This window comes from Rattus norvegicus, chromosome 1 (assembly GCF_036323735.1).
Source record: "Rattus norvegicus strain BN/NHsdMcwi chromosome 1, GRCr8, whole genome shotgun sequence".
In the NCBI taxonomy this organism is placed as follows: domain Eukaryota; kingdom Metazoa; phylum Chordata; class Mammalia; order Rodentia; family Muridae; genus Rattus; species Rattus norvegicus.
The window spans coordinates 218,069,401-218,092,715 of record NC_086019.1 but is presented as its reverse complement, the minus strand read 5'-3'; the positions used below and the strand labels follow the sequence as shown (position 1 = coordinate 218,092,715).

The following is a 23,315-nucleotide window of genomic DNA, read 5'->3' as shown; positions in this document are numbered from 1 at the left end:
ACCTTGGTGTCAGGAGGACACAATTAGAGTTTCTTTAGGAGATAGTTGTGGGATGGGTAGGAGACCCTCAGATTCAAGTCTCTTGAATGTAGCTATTAAGCTTGGGAGGCTGGCTGTTCCAGACCAGACAGAAAATGAGATGCTAAAGATTTCCCAGGTGGATGTAGATTTTGATGGGAATTTATGGGAGGCCTGGTTGCTTTCTTGCATGTGGAGTTCTGAGCCTTTGAAGATGACGTAGCTGGATGTAGAAGGTTAGAAGGCACTGAGGGGTATCGTGAAGGCAGGTGTAAGGGTTCCCCTGACTTCACTTTCAACAGCTAGTGTTCTGTGTGCTTAGAAGTCAGCAGTGCCCTTATACAGGGGCAAGTGTCTGGGAGAGAGCAATTAGGAACAATGTGGAAACAGCTCAGGCTTTTGCTGCTGGGTGGGAATGGGGTCACTTCCTCTAGATAGCCATTTTGTAATTCTGAGGAGGAAGGCAAATGAGGTTGAGGAGGCTTGCATTCCCTGGAGTTGCTGGGGACTAGTGAAAGAACTTCCCTTTCCTTATAAACATGGGCTCTATGACAGTGAACACATGGTTCTCTTTGCAGTAAGTAGTTTCTAAGCACAAGAAAATCTTTCCTCCAGCTGTGAGAATCAGTGGCTCATGCTTTGAAGGCACTGCCTGGAACTCATTTAAACAGTATGGACAGGTTAGAGTCTGCCTGTTACCAAACCTCTCTAAATTTTAGGTTCTTCAGCTAGAGTAAGCTTTAAAAAAAAAATGCTACCACCTATAGCCACAACGTTGGACTGGGGATGGAGTTCAGTGACAAGCACTTTGCTAATGCATGCAAAGGCCTAGGTTTTGACCCTCAGTATAAAACAAAGCAAAACAAGACAGATGAACAAAAACCAAGGTCTTAATTGTACAGTGTACTAGATTCTGTGTACATGTTTATGTTCATTATTTTCTTATTTTTAATTAATTAATTTATTTATTTTGATAGGGTTTCTCTGAGCAACCTTGACTGTCCTGAAATTTGCTTTGTAGACCAGGCTGCCCTCAAACTCCCAAGTGCTTGAGATTAAAGATAGGCACTACCTCCTCCCAGATTATCTCATTTATTTGTTAACTAACTCTATGAAGTAGTGCAATTAACTTTTTGACAGTTAAGATACCTCAGGTCCGATACACTGGATAGTAACTTGCTTGTCCCTTTGTTCTTCCCTCGCACAAAGTCAGGAGGTAGAGCTTGGATTTAATTACAGGCAACTCCAGAGCATGACAACATCAAATTTCTATTTATTTTAAAGAGAATCGTGAGTGTGTGCATGTGTGTGCGCTTAAATATAACATCTTCAAGTACAGTGGCTGTTTACTGTGTTTTATCCTTACTCTGGCCTCTTCTGGTCTCTTGCAGAAGCAGCTGACGCAGGATGATGACACGGACGAGGTTGAGATTGCTATTGATAATACAGCGTTCATGGATGAGTTCTTTTCTGAGGTGGGCAGCCTTCCCATGGCTTTTTGTTTTTTGTTTTGTTTGTGTGTGTGTGTGTGTTTTCTAAATGTATATGAGGAAACAGAATTTCCTCAGTAAGAATAAAGAAACCTCAGATCTTTCAATGCTGGCAAAGGAACAGATGGGCAGGCAGAGTAATTCCAGGGAGATTCTGTTTTTAATTCCTGAGAGTATCTAGACTTTACATCTTATTAAGGAAGTCAGTAGAAAGAGGCCGCAGAGTTGACACAATGGTTAAGAGCACTTTGTGTTCTTCTAGAGGAACAAGGTGTGATTCCCAGCACACAAGAGGTGACTCACACCATCTGTAATTCCAGTGCCAGGGATCCAATGCCCTCTTCTTGCCCCTGCAGACACCAGGCAAAACACCCATGCAAATAAAATAAAAAAAAAGATTTTTTTAAAGTTTTTTTTTTTTTTTTTATTAACTTGAGTATTTCTTATTTACATTTCGAGTGTTATTCCCTTTCCCGGTTTCCGGGCCAACATCCCCCCTAACCTCTCCCCCTCCATAGAGAGGCAAAGATTAAAACAGAGACAGAAGGAACACCCATTCAGAGCCTGCCCCACATGTGGCCCATACATATACAGCCACCCAATTAGACAAGATGGATGAAGCAAAGAAGTGCAGACCGACAGGAGCCGGATGTCGATCTCTCCTGAGAGACACAGCCAGAATACAGCTAATACAGAGGTGAATGCCAGCAGCAAACCACTGAACTGAGAACAGGACCCCCCGTTGAAGGAATCAGAGAAAGAACTGGAAGAGCTTGAAGGGGCTCGAGACCCCATATGTACAACAATGCCAAGCAACCAGAGCTTCCAGGGACTAAGCCACTACCTAAAGACTATACATGGACTGACCCTGGACTCTGACCTCATAGGTAGCAATGAATATCCTAGTAAGAGCACCAGTGGAAGGAGAAGCCCTGGGTCCTGCTAAGACTGAACCCCCAGTGAACTAGATTGTTGGGGGGAGGGCGGCAATGGGGGGAGGGTGGGGAGGGGAACACTCATAAAAAAAGATTTTTAAAAGTTACATGTCATTAAAGATAGACTTGTAACATCTTAAGTACGTGACAACACTTTAATGATGTCTTATTCAGATCTTTGATTTGTATCGGTGAAATTTGTTGTTTCTCAAAATTTTTCTAATTGCTTTAATTCTGATGGTGACAGAAAACAAGATGCTACGGGCTTATATTTGTAAAGCCGCACATGCCTACAGACTCATGTGCACTTTGAGCAGGAGGTCTTACAGGATTCAGTTACAGTAACACTGAGAGGTGGAAGCACTTCTTGCTGAATTAAAATTATATTAATTATAGCTCACAGTCTTTTATTATTAAACATATTGGCATTAAAGTATTTTTATTTATTTTTTAATTGGATATATTTCTTTATTTATATTTCAAATGCTATTCCCTTTCCTGGTTTCCTGTCTATAAGCCCCTATCCCCTCCCCATCCCCCATAAGGGTGTTACCCCCCTCTATGCACCCCTCGATAAGACTCCCTGGACATTTCCCTGCACTGGGGGTCCAACCTTGGCAGAACCTAAGGCTTCCCCTCCACTGTGCCCCAACAAGGCTACTCTCTGTTACATATGCAGTTGGAGCCCTGGGTCAGTCCATGTATATAGTCTTTGGGTAGTGGTTTAGTCCCTGAAAGCTCTGATTGGTTGGCATTGTTGTTTTTATGGGGTTGCACGCTCCTTCAGCTCTTTCAATCCTTTCTCTAATTCCCCCAAAGGGGGTCCTGTTTTCAGTTCAGTGGTTCACTTCTAATGTTCACTTCTGCGTTTTACACGCTCTGGTTGTACCATATTTTTGAATCCATTCCTCTGTTGAAGGGTATCTGGGTTCTTTCCAGCTTCTGGTTATTATAAATAAGGCTGCTATGAACATAGTGGAGCATGTGTCTTTGTTGTATGTTGGAGCATCATTTGGGTATATGCCCAGGAGAGGTATAGCTGGGTCCTCAGGTAGTGCACTGTCCAATTTTCTAAGGAACCTCCAGACTGATTTCCACAGTGGTTGTACCAGTCTGCAATCCCACCAGCAATGGAGGAGTGTTCCTCTTTCTCCACATCCTTGCCAGCATCTGCTGTCACCTGAGTTTTTGATCTTAGCCATTCTGACTGGTGTGAGGTAGAATCTCAGGGTTGTTTTGATTTTAATTTCCCTTATGACTAAGGATGTTGAACCTTTCCTTAGGTGCTTCTCATCCATTTGATATTCCTCAGCTGAGAATTCTTTGTTTAGCTCTGTACCCCATTTTTTAATAGGGTTATTTGTCTCCCTGCAGTCTAACTTCGTAAGTTCTTTATATATATTGGAAATAAGCCCTCTCTCAGTTGTAGGATTGGTAAAGATCTTTTCCCAATCTGTTGGTTGTCGATTTGTCCTAACCACAGTGTCCTTTGCCTTACAGAAGCTTTGCAGTTTTATGAGGTCCCATTTGTCGAGTCTTGATCTAAGAGCACAAGCCATTAGTGTTCTGTTCATAAAATTTTCCCCAGTGCCCATGTGTTCGAGATTCTTCCCCACCTGCTGAGCCTTGTTCTCCTCATCTGTGAACTGGGATTTGTTATATAATGATTTTCCACAGGGTTGGATTGGGTCTGATTATGTTCATAAAGCATCTTGAATGTTGCCAGGCATATATGCACTCAGTGAGTAGTACTTAACTCCCCTCCCCCTCCATAGTCTTTTTGTCACTGAAGTTTTTGTCTCTACTATTTGCCTTACTTAGGGTTTTACTTATATGAAGAGATACCATGACCAGGTAACTCTCATAAGGACAGCATTTAATTGGGGCTGGCATATAGGTTCAAAGGTTCAGTCTGTTATTGAGGTGGGAGCATGGCAGCATCTAGGCAGGCATGGTGCAGGAAGAGCTGAGAGTCCTACATCTTTATCTGAAGATTGCTGGCAGAATACTGACTTCCGGGCAGTTAGGATGAGGGTCTTAAAGCTTATACCACCAGGCCACACCTTCTAATAGTGCCACTCCCTGGGCTGAGCATATACAAACCATCACACTATTTATCTTTTTATTTCCTGGAAAGAAACAGAGACTCATTTTCTTTCTGAGGAGTAATTCAGGAGTTTTCTACAATTTGGATTATGGGTGTGGAAAAGTGGACCTCCAGAGTGCCCCTGAATGGAATGGAGTAGAACTTGACAGTTTGTCCCTGCTCATCTGCTTGATTAAGAACTGGGTTGAATCCTACTGGGGAGCCTTGTCTAGCCTCAACAGGAGAGGACGCACCTAGTTTTACTGTAGCTTGATAAACCAGGGATGGTTGATATCCATGGGAGACCTCCCCTTTTCTGAAGAGAAATGGAGGAGTGGTGAATGTGTGGGGATTGGGAGGAGAGATAGAAAGGGGAAACTGAGATCAGGATGTAAAATAAATAAATTAAAAAAAAAAAAAAGAGAAAGAACTGTGTGAAGAGCTAACCTGAGTGTGTTTTGTCCTGACTGGAAAGTTGGCTATGAGCTTCCACAGTGCCTAACTGCTTGTGGGTGGGCACCGTCTTTCAGTCAGTGACTCAAATTGAGGTCAAACAACACTTGTGTTGTTCTACTTTGTGGACACTGGAAGGCAGTGCTCTTGTTCAGTGGTGGAGGTGGACTTGAGTTGATGTCAGAAGACATCTTCATTCTCTACATTCTTTCCCTGGTGACTCACATGCAGTAAAGAATATCTTCTCTGTGATGAGGAATTTTCTCTAGTACCTCTGTGCATCCTCTTTTCCTGAACCACAAGAGGGTCCGTAAAAGGCAGTATTCCTTGCAACTTAGAAAGATGGTGGGCTTTCATCTGTGAGTAAAGGCTAGAGTCTATTTTCCTAGTTGGTACTGGGTACATGGCCATAACCATCCTTTGTCGGAAGGGACATAGTGTGAGTGCTTCACAGAGAGATAAGATCACCAGGATTGCCATAGACCCTGGCATAATGCACCTTCTAGAAATGAGCACATTGCTGCCCAAACACAGCCATGGACTGTTAGTAAACAACAGGTCAGGGGTTGGGCGTGACTGTTTGGTCAGTAAAAGTGCTCATTCTGGATGGCAGTGTGAGATGCCATAAGCCCTTGTGGTCAAGTATTTGAGAAATTGCCTTTTTTTTTTCTATTAGAAATTTATTTGTTTAAAGATACTGCTCTTAAAAGATTAACTTACATTTATTTAGTGTGTACACATGGGTCTCTTCAGCACACATGTAGGTCAGAAGATGACTTGACTTGAGGGAATTGGTTCTCCCTGGCTAGGAGAGAACACACACACACACACACACACTGAAGGGATGAAACAAAAGGCAGAATTCAATAACTTGATACATACAAATATACATGCATATATACATATACACATAATACATGTATATATACACACATAATATATGCATACAGACCTACAGATAGACATATACATATTGACACATAGAATGGTTAGACCAAAGCTCCAGCAAGCAGGCTCCAAGTATTCCGCACATACATACACAAATACACACAATTGGTGGATGGAAGGAACAATATTCTAACCCCCATTCATACAAACTTTATACATATACACATAGTGGGTGGATGGGAGAAATAATGTTCCAGCCACAGCATACCTTATTCTTTCTTCTCAGCTTGTATATCCCAGGAAAATCTTTCAAGCAGTATACAATTATAATATGATTATGTGTTAGTTTTCTTCTAGTGAATGAATATGAAAAACAATGTTTTCCCCCACCTTTCCAAGAAATAACATCCCTTAGTACAGTTATTCTGTTTTTTTTTAAAAGATTTTATTTATTTTAAGTATATAAGTACACTGTAGCTGTCTTCAGACACATCAGAAGAGGGCATCAGATCCCATTACAAATGGTTGTAAGCCGCCATGTGGTTGCTGGGAATTGAACTGAGGACCTTAGCAAGAATAATCAGTGCTCTTAACCACTGAGCCACTTGTCCAGCCCTATACTATTCTGAAAGACCCACATACATCCATAAACAAGCAACTTGTTACTGACTAACAAAGTGTAAGCAAGGAAGGGAGTTTCCTAAGCCATTTTCTCTTACTGCCAGGCAGCAGTTTGCAGTTACAAAGAAAGAAGTAATTATTTTATTTATTATTTATCTTTAAAACTAATCTTGTAAAAATCTTAAAAGAATCACAAATCTAAATTTTTATATGAAAATCAGTCTTATCTGCCTTAAATCTTCAAAATGCACTTCTACTCAGCAACAAGTCTTTTTTTTTTAATTAGATATTTTTTATTTAAATTTCGAATGTTATCCCCTTTCCCGGTTTCCCGGTTTTCCCTATCCCATCCCCATTCCCTCTTCTTCTATGAATCCACCCACCCCTTCCCGCTTCCCCACCCTGACATTCCCCTATACTGTGGGGTCCAGCCTTGGCAGGATCAAGGGCTTCTCATCCCATTGGTGCCCAACAAGGCCATCCTCTGTTACAAATGCAGCTGCAGCCTTGGGTCTGTCCATGTGTATGCTTTGGATGGTGGTTTTGTCCCTGGGAGCTCTGGTTGTTGGTATTGTTGTTCTTATGGGGTTGCAAACCCCTTCAACTCCTTCAATCCTTTCTCTAACTCTTCCAATGGGGACCCCATTCTCAGTTCAATGGTGGGCTGCATGCATTCATCTTTGTATTTGTCAGGCTCTGGCTGAGCCTGTCAGGAGACAGCTATATCAGGCTCCTGTCAGCACGAACTTCTTAGCATCAACAATATTGTCTGGGTTTGGTGGCTGTATGTATATAGGCTTAATCTCCAGGTGAGGCAGTCTCTGAATGGCCTTTCCTTCAGTCTGTGCTTCAAACTTTGTCTCCATATCTTCTCCTATTAATATTTTTGTTCCCCCTTCTAAGAAGGACTGAAGCATCTGCACTTTGGTCTTCCTTCTCCTTGAGCTTCATGTGGTCTGTGAATTGTAGTTTGGGTATTCAGAGCTTTGGGGCTAATATCCACTTATCAGAGAGTGCATACCTTGTGTGGTTTTTTGGGATTGGTTTCTTAATACACCATTTCAGGAAGCTGAGGGCAAAAATGAATATAAGAAATCAATCCTCATCAGTCTAGCCTCAGTGAGAGTCACGTCAGCCAGTGCTGCCGTTGTACTTGTTCCCTGACCATAGAACATCCCTAGCTTAACTAGTAAGAGTATGCCTTTCTGAACTTCAGATTGCTCCCTAAGAATTTTTATATCAGAACCAGTAATAAAAACATCTCAACTTAGCTTCACTAACAACTTTATTTTTCCGAATATTTTCTAAGATTGTTGACAATCTGTATCTCTAAATTCTTCTCTAGGGTGGTCATAAACTGCTCCAGCAGCAATGCCTGAAAGAGATCAAGCCTTAGAATTGCGAATGCCAGGGATCCTGCCCAGTGAGGGACTGGAAGCCCCCTTAAAGTTTTCATATAATTCTTAGATTAAGATGTAAGTGAGGCAGCAAACAGAGCAGAACTCATAACAGCATGAAGTCCTCAGGACACATAGTTCTCAAGGCTGTGCCACACCAAGGCTCACCCATGGGCTGCATTTCATGAATTTTAAATCCATTTGTCATTCCTCCTGAATGGCTTTTGCAAGTCTTTCTAGATTACAGAGCACTTCAGCTTCCTATAGCCTCACAAAATGGAAAGAGCAAAGACAACTAATTCTATTCACAAGGGATCCACCTTCATGACTTAGTAACCTACAAAAGCCTACATTCAAATACCTTTACATTAGAGTCGGTGTGTGCATTTGTCGGGGTACAACATTCAGGTCATTCTGGGAAGGAGATTGTTTTGCTGTGCATATGAAGCATCTCTCTCTCTCTGGTGTTATGCATGTACACATGTGTGCATGTGTGTGGGGAGACTGTAGGACAACCTCCAGTCTCAGCCTCAGGGAAATCCATCTCTTTTGAGCTATGGTCTTTCACTGGCATACAACTCACCAATTAGGTTAAACTGGCTGATCCAGGGGCCCTTAGAAAAAGGGGTCCCTGCCTTTCCAGTGCTAGGATTCTATACCTTGTGTTTTTATCTGGGTTTTGGGAATTGAATTCAGCTTCTTAAGTTTATAAGACAAAATGCTTTACCAACTGGACCATTTCTCACAGTTGCAAGCATGCTTATTTCTTGAATTGTGTGGCTATACATTTACCGAGTGACCCTGTGTGTTTGGTACCATGAGGTCTATCAAGTAGTCTGAGATGAGAAACACAGCCCTAACATTTGAAGTGATCTTCACTTAACACCCAAAGTTTTCCAGAGCTAGGCTGGGGCAGGGGTCGGGGTGGGGTTAGGTAAGGGTGTGTGTAGACAGAACAGTAGGAGATACAGAGGGACTTGAAGTGCAGGGATTTGCTGTTTGGGCTTGAGTTTTGTTAGAGCTGGGACCTTTCCAAGTAATTGTAATGTGGAAATCTAGGCATTAGTGTCAAATCCAGCGGGTTAAGAACTTGTTAACTCTTTGAGCAGGGTATTGTAGGGGTAGGGAAGCTTCCGATTTCTAGACTCTTCAGTTAGTGAAGCAGGGGGCTTTGGCTAGGCACTTGGCAGTTTGTTTTCGACCTGTCTTTCCCACCTCCTTTTCTGCACTTTGCTCTTTATTGCTGGGAATTACATTACAGATGTGTATACTATACAGATTAGCAGATTTATATGTCGTATATGTGTATACTGTGCCCTGCTTGATACCACGGTCCTTACTGTGTGCCCTTGCTTTCTACTGTGTTCCCTCTTTTAAGTTCTTAATACTGACTCACCTTTCATGTCTATGTGTGTGCTTGGTGTGTGTATAAATTCTGTGTGAGAGAAAATCTACCTAGTTGCCTTTCTGAGACTGTTTTAACATGATATTTCCCCCTTTACATGATAACCTCCATCCACTTTCCTACAAATGACATTATTTTACTCTTTTTGTCTCAATAATATTCTTACATGCACAAATTTTAAATCCATTTATCACCTCACAGATACTTGGGCTGATTCTATATCTTGGTAATTGTGAATATTGCAACAGTAAACATGGGCGTGCCGTGTCTTTGCTGCGTGCTGACATCATTTCCTTCAGGTGTATTTGTAGGGATGGTGCAGCAGGGTCATAAACAAGGGTCTGATTTTAGTTTTTTGAAGAAACTCCACACTGATCTCCATAGTGGCTATACTAACTATATTGCCATCAACACTGTATTTCCTTATTCACTGTGTTCTTTTTATGGTTGACATTCTGATTGGAGACGATTAGTGTTTCAACTTAGTTGACTTGAGAATACTGTCTTACAAAACTTGTTCTTATTGGTGAGCACAGCTCTGAGGTCATTCTTTTCACTCATAAAAAGAAGCTAGAACACTGTCTTAATAAAACTTGTTAGGGACTTGAGAGTTTAGGAGAGGCAGAGATTAATTAATTTTTTTATTATTTTATTTTGCTTTTTTTTTCTCTCAAATTTTACATCCTGACAATAGTTTCCCTACCTTTCACTCTCCAGCCTCTTTACCCCCACTCCACTCTCTGCTGCTTGCTGGGGCTGGAACATGATCCCCTTTTTCTATTACATTATCACCAACTTTCTGTTTTCTAACTCCCTCACTGCCAGAGCTTGTCTGTCCTGGAACTTGCTCTGTAAGACTGACTTTGAACTCAGAGATCTTCTTGCCTTAGTCTCCTGGGATCAAAGTTGTATACTACCTTGCCTGGGCCTAAGCTTTTCTTAGCTATTATGCCTCAAGATCTTCATGCCAAGATCCAGGTCAGAAACTTGTGTTTTCCAGCCTCAAGATCTGGATCACAGGTGAGCTCTCCAATTCTGGATTGTAGTTCATTACAGATGTAGTCAAGTTGATAACCAGGAATAACCATTATATCCATGAGAACAAAATTTGACTTAGTGACCCTGCCTCAATGAATAAGGTGTTTTAGGGATTGAAGATGATTCCTGACATCAATCCCAGGCTTCCACATATGCTCACACATGTGCATTTGTACCCTGTGGTGGTTTGAATATTCTTGGCCTATGGGAAGTGGCACTATTAGGATGTGTGGGCTTACTGGAGGAGGTATAGCCTTAGTAGTAAGTGTGTCATTGTAGAGGTGGGGCTTTAAGATTTTGTGCGTGCGTGCGTGCGTGCGTGCGTGCGTGCGTGCGTGTGTGTGTGTGTGTGTGTGTGTGTGCGTGTGTGTGTGTGTGTGTATACAAGATATAGAACTCTTGACTCCTCCAGCACCAAGTCTGTCTGTACAATACCATGCTTCTTCTCATGATTATAATGGACTGGACTTCTGAAAGTGTAGGCCAATCATAGTTAAATGGTTGCCTTTATAAGAGTTGCCTTAGTCATGGTATCTCTTTATAGCAATAAAATCCTAAGACACACCCATATGTGCTCATACACTTGCAAACACATGTATTTAAATATGTCTGGAAAAGGAAAAAGACAAAAACAACTTCCTCCTTTCAGTTAGATGAGCCTGGTTAGTATTATGTGGTCATTCTAATTGGCAGCACCTCCCATCCAGAGTAGTGACCTCATATCTTTAGGTTTCTGTAAATGGCTATTGAGGACTCTAGAATTGTTGTAGGAGTAAATGAGACATACCTTTAAAGGTGTAGCAGAGTGCCTGGCGTATGATAAAGGGAGGTTATTGTTGCTGTTTGTATTTAGTGTTATCATTTAACATTCCTTATGTACTTGATGTGGTGCAAGCTTGTTCAAGGTCATAAAACTGCTAAGAGGTGGAGCTGAACCCTGAACTGCTCTGTTTGCTGTTGTTTTTTTAATTGTATCATCTAGAGTCTCACACTGCTGACAGATCATTGACATACAGTCTGAAAAATCAATATATGGTAAAAAGGCCCTGGAGATGAATTAGCCTTGAATTTAGTGGTGATTTGAAAAACTCATTTTTGGTTATTTTCAACCGGTCAGCAATGTTCTGTTCACTGTATGAAAATCTTCTGATAGGGAATTGTCCGACAGAGGAGTAAGGCACAACCTGATTTCTGCTGCTGCAAAATGCTGCTGTAACCAGTGCTCCCCCCCTCTCAAGTGTACGTGTACATATGAGCGTGTATCCATGAACATGCATGTATAAGTCCGCAGGATGTGAGTGCAGTCCTCTGTCACTCTCTGCTTACTGTAGTCTTCAGGCAGGGGCTCTCACAGAACCAGAAACTCACAGTTTTGACTGGTCTTGCTGGCCAGTGCTTTCAGTCAATGCTGCCCATCAATGCTGGGTCTACAGGCATGTTCCTGGCTTTGCAGAGCCAGTCTTACAGGATATGGGTTGGACATGTACATTAACTTGATGTAGAGCAAATGAATGCACATGAGCTTAATAAAAGAAGGAGTCTTCCACTGTGGTCCTTACCTGGTGAGGAGACAGGGTCTGGATGCTTGGTTCAAACCTCAGTTTCCACTTGTTTGAAGGTTGGTTTGAAGCCTCTGCTTCAGTTCTTTTGCATGAAAGGACACAATGATGACGGCCTCACAAAATTACTGCAAAGGGCCAAGCATTGACTAAATATATGATAATGTGGGGTAATGTCCAGCACATGCTTTTAAGATTGAGTACTTATCAGTTCCTACAGAGCTTTTCCCCACCTGATGATTCTTTGATGATCTGGTGAATGCACAGGAGGAAATCACATGGAACTGTCACCAAGACAGAAACTCAGAAATTCATCCTTCAGGAAGATGAATGTTTTCCAGAAAAAAACTGACTCAAATCTCAAGGATAGACAGAGGAAGGGCAGAGATGGGTGCTTTAGAGACCACCAGTGTTCACAGGCAGTAACATATGTGATCACAGCTGGTAGGACCTATAACTTATTAAACTTTAGCTTTCTAATATGCATAACAATACTAATATACTCTTAAATGTTTTGGTCAGCTATTAAACTGCTGTATAAATATTTGAGTAGTTATACATGTTTGTACTCTAATATGATTACATTAATAAGCTATGGTACATCCAAGCCAGCATATTAATAGAGGGTGGAAAAGTCCTTTGAGTGGCAAAAATGCTGGTGTGAAGGATAGAAAGGTCAAGCTTGATCTTTGCTGTTTTTATTTTTATTTTTTTGGGGCACTATGATTAGGTTTTTATTTTATTTTATTTTAAGATTTATTCATTTATTATATATAAGTACACTGTAGCTGTCTTCAGACACACCAGAAGAGGGCATCGGATCTCTTTACAGATGGTTGTGAGCCACCATATGGTTGCTGGGAATTGAACACAGGACCTCTGGGAGAGCAGTCGGGTGCTCTTAACCGCGGAGCCATCTCTCCAGTCCCCATGATTAGGTTTTTAAAAAGATGTGACTGACCCATCCATTGGAGAAAAGGGACGCTGGAAACCACCTGTGTTTTGAATCTTCATTCTGTACGTTAAGATTGTACTGTGTCAATGACAAGGCTTTTGTTGGTTAATTGTTGCAGTGCTAATGTCCTCTTCCCTTTGGAATGGGGCACATAGGAACATTGGGTGCTGAGGTCTCAGAGTTCTGTATCTGCTGTCTTACTGTGATCTGCTTCAGGGCCCATGGTGTCCAGGAAGTTGGTTCCTGTGGAGGGAGCTGAGGTACACTTAGTGCTCATGCAACAGTGTCCTCTGATGTTCTGTCATGAACCAGAGTGCTTTATGGCACACTCCTGTGCAGACAGGAAGCTTCACATGTGCAGAAATGGCCCAAGGCTGTAATTCTAGGTTCTGATCAGCATTGGGGTTAGCTTGTAAGTGTTGGTTCACAGAAACATGTGTCCAGGAGGAGCCTGGCTGTGTTCTGAGATGGCCTTGCTGAGTTTTTTGATTTTCCCCAGGCCCTGTCTTCTTCATCTGTCTTTCTTTTCTCTCACTTTTCTCTGGTTTTCATTTTCTATTTTTGCTCTGTTCTCTTCAACTTTCCCTTCCTCCTTGCCCTATCCTCATTCTCTTCTACTCTCACTTTGGGGCCAAAGAATCTTCCTTATACTGTTTGCAGTTACTTCTGGTTGTCTCCACGGGTTTCCCCAAGGTGAGTGTGGAGGGGAGGAGGACTGTGGCTTTTAATGACTGTTCTTTATGGACTAATTTACTGGACAATGGAGATGGCACTCCCTGGGCAGCTGAAGACTTTTTTTAATGCTCTTCTACAAACACAGAAGGTAGACAGCTTGCAGCAGGAAGCTGTGCTAAGCATTCCTTTCAGGAGTGGACATATTTTCCCTCTTTGATCACCATCAAGGCTGTTGTCTTTCTGATTATAGATTGAGGAAACGAGGCTCAACATCGACAAGATCTCAGAGCATGTGGAGGAAGCTAAGAAACTCTACAGTATCATTCTCTCTGCACCGATTCCAGAGCCAAGTGAGTGTTGACTGAGTTGAGTTACTGTATTGACCCTTGGCGTTGGGGCTGAGACAGGCTTGTTTTCCTCTGCTCTGGGAAAAGCATGGGAGCATACACATTCCCTTGTGCTAATATACATATGATATCACATATCACCTCTCTCCCTCTCTCTTTGTCTCCTAAGCTCTTAGTCCCAGTCTCTACCAGCTCTTCTCTTCATAGTCCTGCTCAAACCATTGGCCAGCCTCTTCTACTTTGCAGCTTGTACCTCTCCTGACTCTTACTGATCCTCACATTCCCCAAGCTCCATCCCAGCTTTGTGCCTTGGTTTGTGTTCTTCTGACTGAAGTGCATTTTCAGGCCTCCTTCCAAAATCCTACCAGATCAAGTACATTTATTTTTTATTCTTATGAGGTATTCTGGAATGGTTCATGTAAGTGCCCCTGTCTTTTACCTTGGATGCGTTACTGCTGTCGAGGCAAACTTTTGTTCTATATTTGGTGAATACAGTTTAGCACTATATTTATGTTCCTAAGAAAAGTGACTGTTCACTTGCTTTCCAGTTCCTGAGGGCTAAAACCAGAATACTTCAGCAGAGCATATGGGAATTGTCCCGTCATGGTCCCATCTTCCTTTCTACCTTTCCTCTGCCACCACTGCCCACCCTGCTGACTTTATTCACATTAACCTCTGACAAGTCTTCAAATATTACTTGTTCCTTCACACTCTTTATATATCATTCCTTCTCCTTGGGATTCCTGCTCTTAGTCTCCTTTGCTACCTAGCTAAGCTATAGGCTTTTTTGACTGGCATTCTCTCTCTCTCTCTCTCTCTCTCTCTCTCTCTCTCTTACTTATCTATTTATTTATTTTTACCATTTCCTAACCTATAGTTTTTGTTGAGACTCAGTTCTACTAGCTCTACTGTTATGCCCTTAGGTGCTCTTCCAAGTTCCTTGAGGCTGTGCTAGGGTTTCTCCATAACCATCCCATGCACATCTTCCCCAGAACTAAAGCCATACCTTGTGCTACATATCAAGACTTCGGATGAACTCCCTCCTTATCCCCTGCCAGGCCCTGCCCCTTGACTGCTGAGTTATATCTTCTCTCTGGTCCCTTAAGTTCTCACTCAGTCACAAGAGTGGAGGTTCCAAAGACTAATTCTGGAATGCGTGGTTATCGTTAATTTTGCTCCATATTCCCACCCGAGTGCTCTGTGCGTGCATCAGCTGCGACAGCTCTGGGAGTGTAGTAGGTGCATCATACACACTTATGTAAATTAATGGGCTTTGGTTGAAATTTCTTTTCCCCAGAACTTCCATGGAATCCTCTCCTATCTCCTGAGATTGAGCTCACATGGTAAACAAGTTAATTCCTCTAAAAGCATGACTTGGATTGAGGAGGCTTGTTTTAAAAAGAAAATCCTATGCTTTAACCCTGTATTTGGTTCTTTAGGTCTGGAATAGGGTACCAAAATATGTCTTTTAATTTAGTAAATTAATAATTTTATTTTGAATATGAGAGATTGTACCCAGGGCTTGGTGCATGCTAAGCATGTAATCTACCACTGTTATTTCCTTAGTCTAAAAATGTTTTAAAAGAAAAAAAATTCTTTGTGACTGACTGCAGTGGTAGATTCTGAAAAGCACATTGAGATGAACACTGGTGGCAGAGGGCATCTGAGAGCCTCTGCCTCATCTGCTGACTGATCTATCTCGCAGAGCACTTTGCTGTCTTTTGTAACTGAGCCTGCCTCTTATGTTTACCCAGAAACCAAAGACGACCTTGAACAGCTCACAACTGAGATCAAGAAAAGGGCCAACAACGTCCGGAACAAACTGAAGAGTAAGAAGAAAACACAGAAATAAGCCAGTCTCCACCACAGCCAGATACAACCTCTGAGGGCTCACCTCTCACCTGCCAGTCACCCCAACAGGAGTGACATCATTTGGCTTATTTTTACTGGAGTCTAGGGCACTGTCCCTGGACTGACCTTCTGTATCCTTAGACATTCATCACCTCTTGAATTCTCACTGTAGTTGAAAATGCCCAGCACCGAAGTTAGGAAGTGAAAGTTATGTGCTTCCCACCACTGTCGTTGTTATTTAGCTTAGTCCTTCAGTTCTCTCCTGCTGCTTTCTCAGCACCTATGTACATTTGAGAGGTAACTGTAGAGACATAGGTGCAGGGTCTGTCATTCAGTCAGCAGACATTTCTTTGTCTTACCTTCTCATTCCTGCTTCCCTCCCTGGTTTTGGAGCACAGTGTTCAGCAAAGTCACTGTCATAGATTTAATCCTCCTGGGGATCTCCAACTCTTGCTTAGTTTTGCAGCTGTAATCCCTATTCCTGTCAAAGTACTTGCCGAGTATGTGCTATTGGTCAGAGAGGAAATCAGTATTATTTCTTCCTTCTCCAATAAAGTATAACAGTTATTTTAATGGATAGTGAGGGGAAGGCAGCTTCCAAAAATAATGTTAATGTGACCGCCTCCTTGTTAAGCCGCTTATTCAATCTTTGCATTGGTATTTTAAAGAGGTTCAGGTTGAGCATACTTAATCCAAAGTTTCCAAATTCAAAATATTCCAAAATCTGGAACTTTCTGACACTTATATGACACTGTAAGTAGAAAGCGTCATACTAAGCCTCACAAGTACACTAAAAATGTAGTTCTAAATTATCTCTAGGCTCTAAGATATATATGAAAAACAAATGAGTCCTCTGAGCCATCCCTAACATTATGTATATGCACATATTCCATTTTTTTTAGATATTTCAATTTTGACAAAATCCGAAACACTCCTGACTCGAAGCATTCATTTCACACCAATGCTGCCCAGCCTCTGTTGCTACTTTTTCATTTTATAAACAAGAGGACAGATGGTTGAAAGAGTTACACAGCTAGTCCATGGCAGGGTAGGGATTTAAGTGTCAGTCCCTTGATGGCCTGAACTGAACTATTAGTTGTGTTGCTGAGGTCTGGCACCAGCACAGGCTGACAAGGTTAAGTGTGTAGCTTGTGGGGGTGGACACTGATCTTTTGTTATTGGATCTCCCTGTTGTCATCCATCTTCATAGCCTCTGTGTGTGAGGATGGCTAAGCAGGTCTGTATAGAATAGGGTGCTTTCTGGAAGGAAGGACAGATGTGTTGCTAGAATAACCCTCTCACTGCAGGCATGGAGAAGCATATTGAGGAAGACGAGGTCCGGTCATCAGCAGACCTTCGGATACGAAAGTCCCAGGTACCTTTGTTTCTGGTTTAACAACCATTTTCACCACTTTATAAAAATTATTTTTTTACCATGTGCATTTGAAAAAAAAATTCTATTGTATTGGAACTCAGTTTGAGGAACTGGAAAGGGGAACCATCTAGGCTAAAGCAGTGGCCAGGGCCCATTGTTCCCCTTTGGCCTTCTCTCACATTCTAAAGGAAGCCCCTAAAGTGCTCCCGTAGCTCCCCTAGACTCCTCAGACACACCTTCAACACTGCTTTGTTTTATAGGCAAAGAAAGTTATGTCTTTCTTCTAACAATTGTTAGAGTCACCAAGTTTGGAGTCATCAAAAACATGTTTCTTGTCCTTTGAGAACCTGGGCATGGTGGCTGCCTCACATAATCCCAACACTTTCGAGGCTCCAACAAGAGGACTGCTGAGTCTTCAAGGATACCCTGCCAGAAATATAGTGTGAGAACATTAAAAAACAAAAACAACAGGAAAAAAATGAGGGAGGAATCTGACATGATGTTTAAGTGGTGCAGTAAATACTGTATAGCAGGAAATCAATGTAAGAGGTATAATCGAATCTGTGGTCTTCACATCACTGAAAGATCTCATGGTGAATTGGCGGTGGCCTTGGGTGAGCAGGAGTGCTGGTGGTGTGTGTGTGTGTGTGTGTGTGTGTGTGTGTGTGTGTGTGTGTGTGTGTGCACGCAGTGTTGGCAGCAGCAGAGAGTGGTGTTGGTGGCAGTGGTATGAAGATGGTGGTGGCAGCATTGGGATGAATTCAGGACGGATAAAATGGGAATACCCTACCTTGAGAAAAGAGTGTGTTGTTGGGTAGCAGTGCTAAATTTCCAGCTGATAATGTAATGCCACACTCCAAAGGTCTTCAAATACTAGACGGGAGCATTTGCAGCTGATCCAGTAGCTGCCAGTCATTTGTTTCAGTCTACACAGCGTCTAGGGTCATATGCTAGCCCTTTGGATACGAGTGGGGAAGAGGCTAGGAGCTCCCTAGTTAGGCTTTCATGATGATTTAGTCTGAATTTACATGGTAGTAGTATGTTTGGTAAACAGAGGAATAAGGAGGTTTGATGCTGTGAGGTAGGCAAGGAATAAAAGTTATTATTAAGTCTGTTGAGAGAAACTGTTTATTTGTAAGCAAGAAACCTTGAGGCTGCCATTTGGCATGTGACCCGAAGGAACATTGGCAGGCACTGCTTATGGGAATCATAGTTGAGAACTTTAGCCAAGGTTATGGTGGAAAATGCTACTCTCAGGTTCTCAGTAATTCTGTTTTTGACTAAAAAATATTACATTAGTTCAGTAAAGCAAGAAATGAGTAATGGAGATTACACATTGAAAGTTCAGTGGATGTGTCCCACGGCACCAAACTAGCTTAACAAAGTAGGGTTTTGCATTTTGGTCTTCTGGTTCCAAGCCCAGGACTACTGCAGACTAGGCTGTGTCAAGGTGGGATAGTTTTACATGGCCTCCTGGGGGATCTACTCATTTAACATTGTCTCCATAGCACTCCGTCCTCTCCCGGAAGTTTGTGGAGGTGATGACAAAGTACAATGAGGCACAGGTGGACTTCCGTGAACGCAGCAAAGGGCGCATCCAACGGCAGCTTGAAATTAGTATGTGTTTGAAGTTGGGCCAGTGTCTGTCCCCACCTTTTCCTGCTATGTGGTTGTCCATCCTGAGTCCTGGGAGAAGCAACAATGACCCTGCTGCTTGTGCTCTCTTTATTCTATTTGACTCTCAAACACAGAGCAGATGCTATTGATTGATATATCTGTAATATGGTATCCTACGTTGAAAAGTGACACATTTATTGAGCCAAGGAATTTTATTGTTTATGGGATCCATCCAGCACTTCCCTTACCTTTAAGGGAACCCACTAAATAGTTGGCCTCCTGAGAACTCATTACCATTTTGCTGTTAAATGAAAAAGTACATTTATGAAAAAAGATGTAGTGCTAGTTGTTGTGAGGAATCAAAACATTAATAAAACTATATTGTTTAGGAATTTAGTGATATGGAAGAGTAGTCCCTACAAGGCACACGGCTTCAAGTGAGAGAAGCTGTGTGAACAAAGATGCTATCAAGGAAACGCAGATGTGTTTGTTTAGAAGTGGCAAGTTGTCCAGGGTTGGAAGGAGGGTGTGTTTGAAACTGCAGTGTAGGGTTGAAGGAGGGCTTCCCACAAATTGTGCACTGTCATGAGCTCTTGGGCTCTGTGGTATGGTGGTTGGACTAATAACAGTCTGATCTGGAGTATATGCTTAGAATGAAGATTATTACTGATAATGTTAAAGATTGAAATGGGAGAGAAGTCAGAAGAATTAGGAAGTTGTTGGGGGAGGTGTTTGGTAGGAAATTGTAAGTGGAATAGTACTTTAAGCTTATATTTCATGTATTTCCTTTGTTACAAAGCTGGCAAGAAAACAACAGATGAGGAGCTGGAAGAAATGTTGGAGAGTGGCAACCCAGCCATCTTCACTTCTGGGGTGAGTGGCCAAGGCACTCACTTCAGTGGACAGGGATGAGCCCATGTGGGCTGCACTTGCAGCTCTTTGGGGGAGGGAACTTATGTGGACTCTGAGGGCTGTGCAGGGGCCAGTCTGTTACTAGGGTGGTTGACAGCCTGTCTGTCTGGGACCTGTTGTAGATCATTGACTCCCAGATTTCCAAGCAAGCCCTCAGCGAGATTGAGGGTCGGCACAAGGACATCGTGAGGCTGGAGAGCAGCATCAAGGAGCTCCATGACATGTTTATGGACATCGCCATGCTGGTGGAGAATCAGGTAGCGGGCACGTAGACAAGCAGACATTTCCTTCAGAACCACAAAGGGCATTTTGGACGTCAGGCTGGGCAGGGGACAGAGAATGTTCCTCCTGGGGCAACAGGATTCTAGTGTCAGAGGCAGAGGTGTGCATTCTTACTTATCAAGTGCTGGCCCCTTGAGCCACCTCAGTCTTGTTATTCTTGCTTGTACTTCACAGTGATTCCAGTTAGTAGTGAAGTTTCATATGTCATGACATAACCCAGTTTGCTTAGCCAATAATCACTGTGTTCTTTCCCTTTTAAAAATTAAAGACATGGGCTTTTTGACTGGGGAATGTGTAGTTCAGTGTAGGATGCCTGCCTAGCATTCACAAGGCCTTGGGCCCAAGCTATCTTCTGGCCCAGGTCTGCATAAATCAAGCATAGCGGGATATACCTGTAATCCCAGTGCTTAGGAGGTGGAAGCAGGAGGGTCAGGGCTCAAGGTTATCTTCTAATACAGGGTGGGCTTCCTCAGACTCACCCTCCCTAAAAACATAAAAAGGAGGTCTTATTGGCAATACCTTGACAGTTTACTGATCTGAACTATTTTACTGAAAGCCTTTTCTTTTCCTGTAATTCACCATAGAAATTAAAAGCAAATTAGTTACTTTTTCCAGTTTTGCTTTTACACTTTTCTTGAGCATTTTGGCACCTTTTGCTAAGAATCAACAGTAGACACGATTGAAGGATTTCGTATAAAAAGAATATTTTAGTGAACGAATATAGAAACACTTGAACCACTTACAGTTTTTATAGTTCATCCCTAGGGATGGGAGTAGAATTCGATATTGCTTGCATATGGCATTCATTTCTGTCAGATTGTTGACCCCCAGTTCTTGGGATAAAGTTAGGTGTCATGCAGGGTCACAGTGCTAAGCAGCTTTCATCAGGAACTCCCAGCTGTCAGCCACTGGGACAGAATTGGGCACACTTGCTTGGTAGTTAGACCACAGAATGTAGTTGAAGCCTGAGCACTGGCTAACCAGTTTTTCATGAGTTCTTTGCCCTTTGGCACTCTCCTTCCATTCCCCTTTCTGGCCTTCGAGACCCCTCTCTCAATCCCTCCATTCCCACTTTTCTTTTTTCCCATCACACTGCCTTGCTGAGGATCTGGTTTGAGTTTCAAGTGATGGTAAGTGCCTTGCTGTGTCTCTTGAGAGTCCTATGGCAAAAGAGTGGGGATGACAAAGGTCTAGGTGGGTAAGAGGAATTCTCACTTTTAGATTCCCAGGAAGTAACTGGAGTGACCAAACTTCCTTGACAGGAAGTAAAAGCCAGGAAACGATCAGGAATCTTATTAAAAGATGGGTGTCTAGTGGGGAAGATTCAACCAATAAATAGCATGGGTAGACCCAACACCCGTGCTTAAGGGGGTTGGTGGTTTATCTTGAAGGACTTAAGTACTTTCAACTTGATGTCATTACTGAATACCTTTTATGTACCAGGCACTATTTCACAGTAGTGAGTAAACCTGGCTTAGGCTGAATGAACTTGGTTTGAGTTTGAATGGTTAATAACAGGCTAGCATCCTGGTGATAGTCTAAAAATATGAGGCTTTCTTATTTTGGTTCATCCCTATATGTTTAAAAAAATAAGAAAATTAAAGAAAGCTGTGGGAGAGTGTGTTTGTGTATATTTACATGTAGTTACTGAGCATCTAGAAAAACTGCTTGGTATAATTATTCAAGGAGTAATCCAATACTTATTGAATAGTTATTGAATGAGTGACCACTGCAAAGGACTGGGGAATTGTATGTTATCACATGTGAAATGGGAAAGTTTGCTGTACAGAAGGCTGTGCTCTAAGGTTTCTGTATATGCCTTGGCACTGAAGACTGTATAGTCCTTCCCACATTAGCTGGGCTTTTGTAGGGTGGGGTTAACAGGTGTGACTTGTGTCTTCTTTTCAGGGTGAGATGTTAGATAACATAGAGTTGAATGTCATGCACACGGTGGACCATGTGGAGAAGGCACGGGATGAAACTAAAAGAGCCATGAAGTATCAGGGTCAGGCTCGAAAGGTGAGGTTTTCCTTCTGTTTTCAGACAAGAGAGTCCATTTTGTTTGCTACTGCGCTTTTTCTTTTCTCTCTTCCTGTCTGTTTCTGTTGCTACCACATCTTACATCTGGGGAAAGGGAGCCATGATTGACCGTATTGAGAATAACATGGACCAGTCAGTGGGCTTTGTGGAACGGGCTGTGGCAGATACCAAAAAGGCGGTCAAGTATCAGAGTGAAGCCCGGAGGGTGAGCGCCTCAGTCTCTGCTTGTTGTACCTTCTCTTCCTGTCTTTTGTTACGTTTATACCCTGATCATGAGCCCATGTCTTTTGTCTCTGTCCTAGCCTTAGTCTCTTCCTACCTTAGAGCCTTTCCTAGACTTCCTTCCTCCCCAGGGTTCTGTGCATGGATCTGGCTGTCACATGCTTTTGGCCCAAGAATCCACACTTGAGCAGCTCAGTAGGCTGGCCACATGGCCTAGATCTTGTTAGTAATCTCCTGAATTTGGCTTGTGAACCCTTTACATATTACGTAGCTCCTTGGAACTCTGGAAACCACACCCACCATTCTTTTTCTCTAACTTGAACCTAGCACAGTTGCTACTTGTTACATAAGTTACTGCACATTCATGGAAGCACTTCTTTTCTCTCCTTCTAGATGAAGTAATTTGAGGGTCAGAGGATAAGTAGTTGGCTTCAGACCACTCAGTAGTATAGGGGGTGGACCTGGCATTCACACCCCATTAGTATGTTCTACCATATCTTTGTGCCTACCTTTCCTACTGGCCTATGCTTAAGAATTTTGAAGCTTCTGTCTTCAATGACTATGGGTGCCCAGTTATGGCAGACTCTGCCATTTTTTGTTCTTTGTTTCTCTTGAACTCTACAATTTTCTTTCTTTAGTTTGTTCTCTTCCAGCTGCACCTATCGCTTGTGCAATTATTGTGGGAGTGACAAGTTGATTTTCATCTGAACTATGCTGAATTGCATTTTGGACACCTATTCAGTATATGTAGTAAGAGGTGTATAACTGGGCTTTTAAGAATTCAGATGGATACAAGTTGGTAATCAGAACTGTGTTACAGATATCTTTATACTCCCCATTGAAAAGGCAGACTTAAATGAGGTACTGCTTGGAGACCTCATGATACTGATTGCCATGAGTCCACATATGCAAGTGTGTGAGCGGAGAGCTGTAGGTGCTCCACATTTCCATTTGCTGGCAGTGGTAGGCCAGAAGAAATTTAAGAAATATAAAATACCCATGAATACATTTTTATAGAGAGATATATACTTCTTATGTGGGTTGAGATTACTTTTTCATTGTAAAAGAGATGAGAAAGGCTAAATTTTTGATGAGTTGCTACTACTTTTTTTGTAATAATGATTTTTTATTTCTTATTCCTTTCTCCAG

At 42.3% G+C, this 23,315-nt stretch overlaps 1 protein-coding gene across 12 annotated transcripts in view; it reads left to right on the top strand.

Annotated features, from left to right (window-relative positions):
- The window catches only part of Stx3 (syntaxin 3), a 174,169-nt gene that overhangs the window by 22,150 nt on the left and 128,704 nt on the right, over nt 1–23,315 (top strand). For 9 of the 12 annotated variants that reach the window (XR_010058290.1, XR_010058289.1, XR_005492999.2 and 6 more), the window contains exons 2-9: nt 1,410–1,493; nt 13,771–13,870; nt 15,622–15,696; nt 17,026–17,093; nt 18,602–18,710; nt 19,510–19,583; nt 19,745–19,879; nt 21,813–21,923. Coding sequence is in view for 9 of the 12 variants with exons in the window: in XM_063275258.1 (XP_063131328.1) it covers nt 1,410–1,493; nt 13,771–13,870; nt 15,622–15,696; nt 17,026–17,093; nt 18,602–18,710; nt 19,510–19,583; nt 19,745–19,879; nt 21,813–21,923 (756 nt within the window). In the remaining 3 variants the exon portion in view is untranslated. Of the gene's footprint in view, nt 1–1,409; nt 1,494–13,770; nt 13,871–15,164; nt 15,211–15,621; nt 15,697–17,025; nt 17,094–18,601; nt 18,711–19,509; nt 19,584–19,744; nt 19,880–21,812; nt 21,924–22,038; nt 23,310–23,315 lie in introns of those variants that run through there. The other 3 variants (XM_017589775.3, XM_006231097.5, XM_008760262.4) reach the window with 3 other exon arrangements.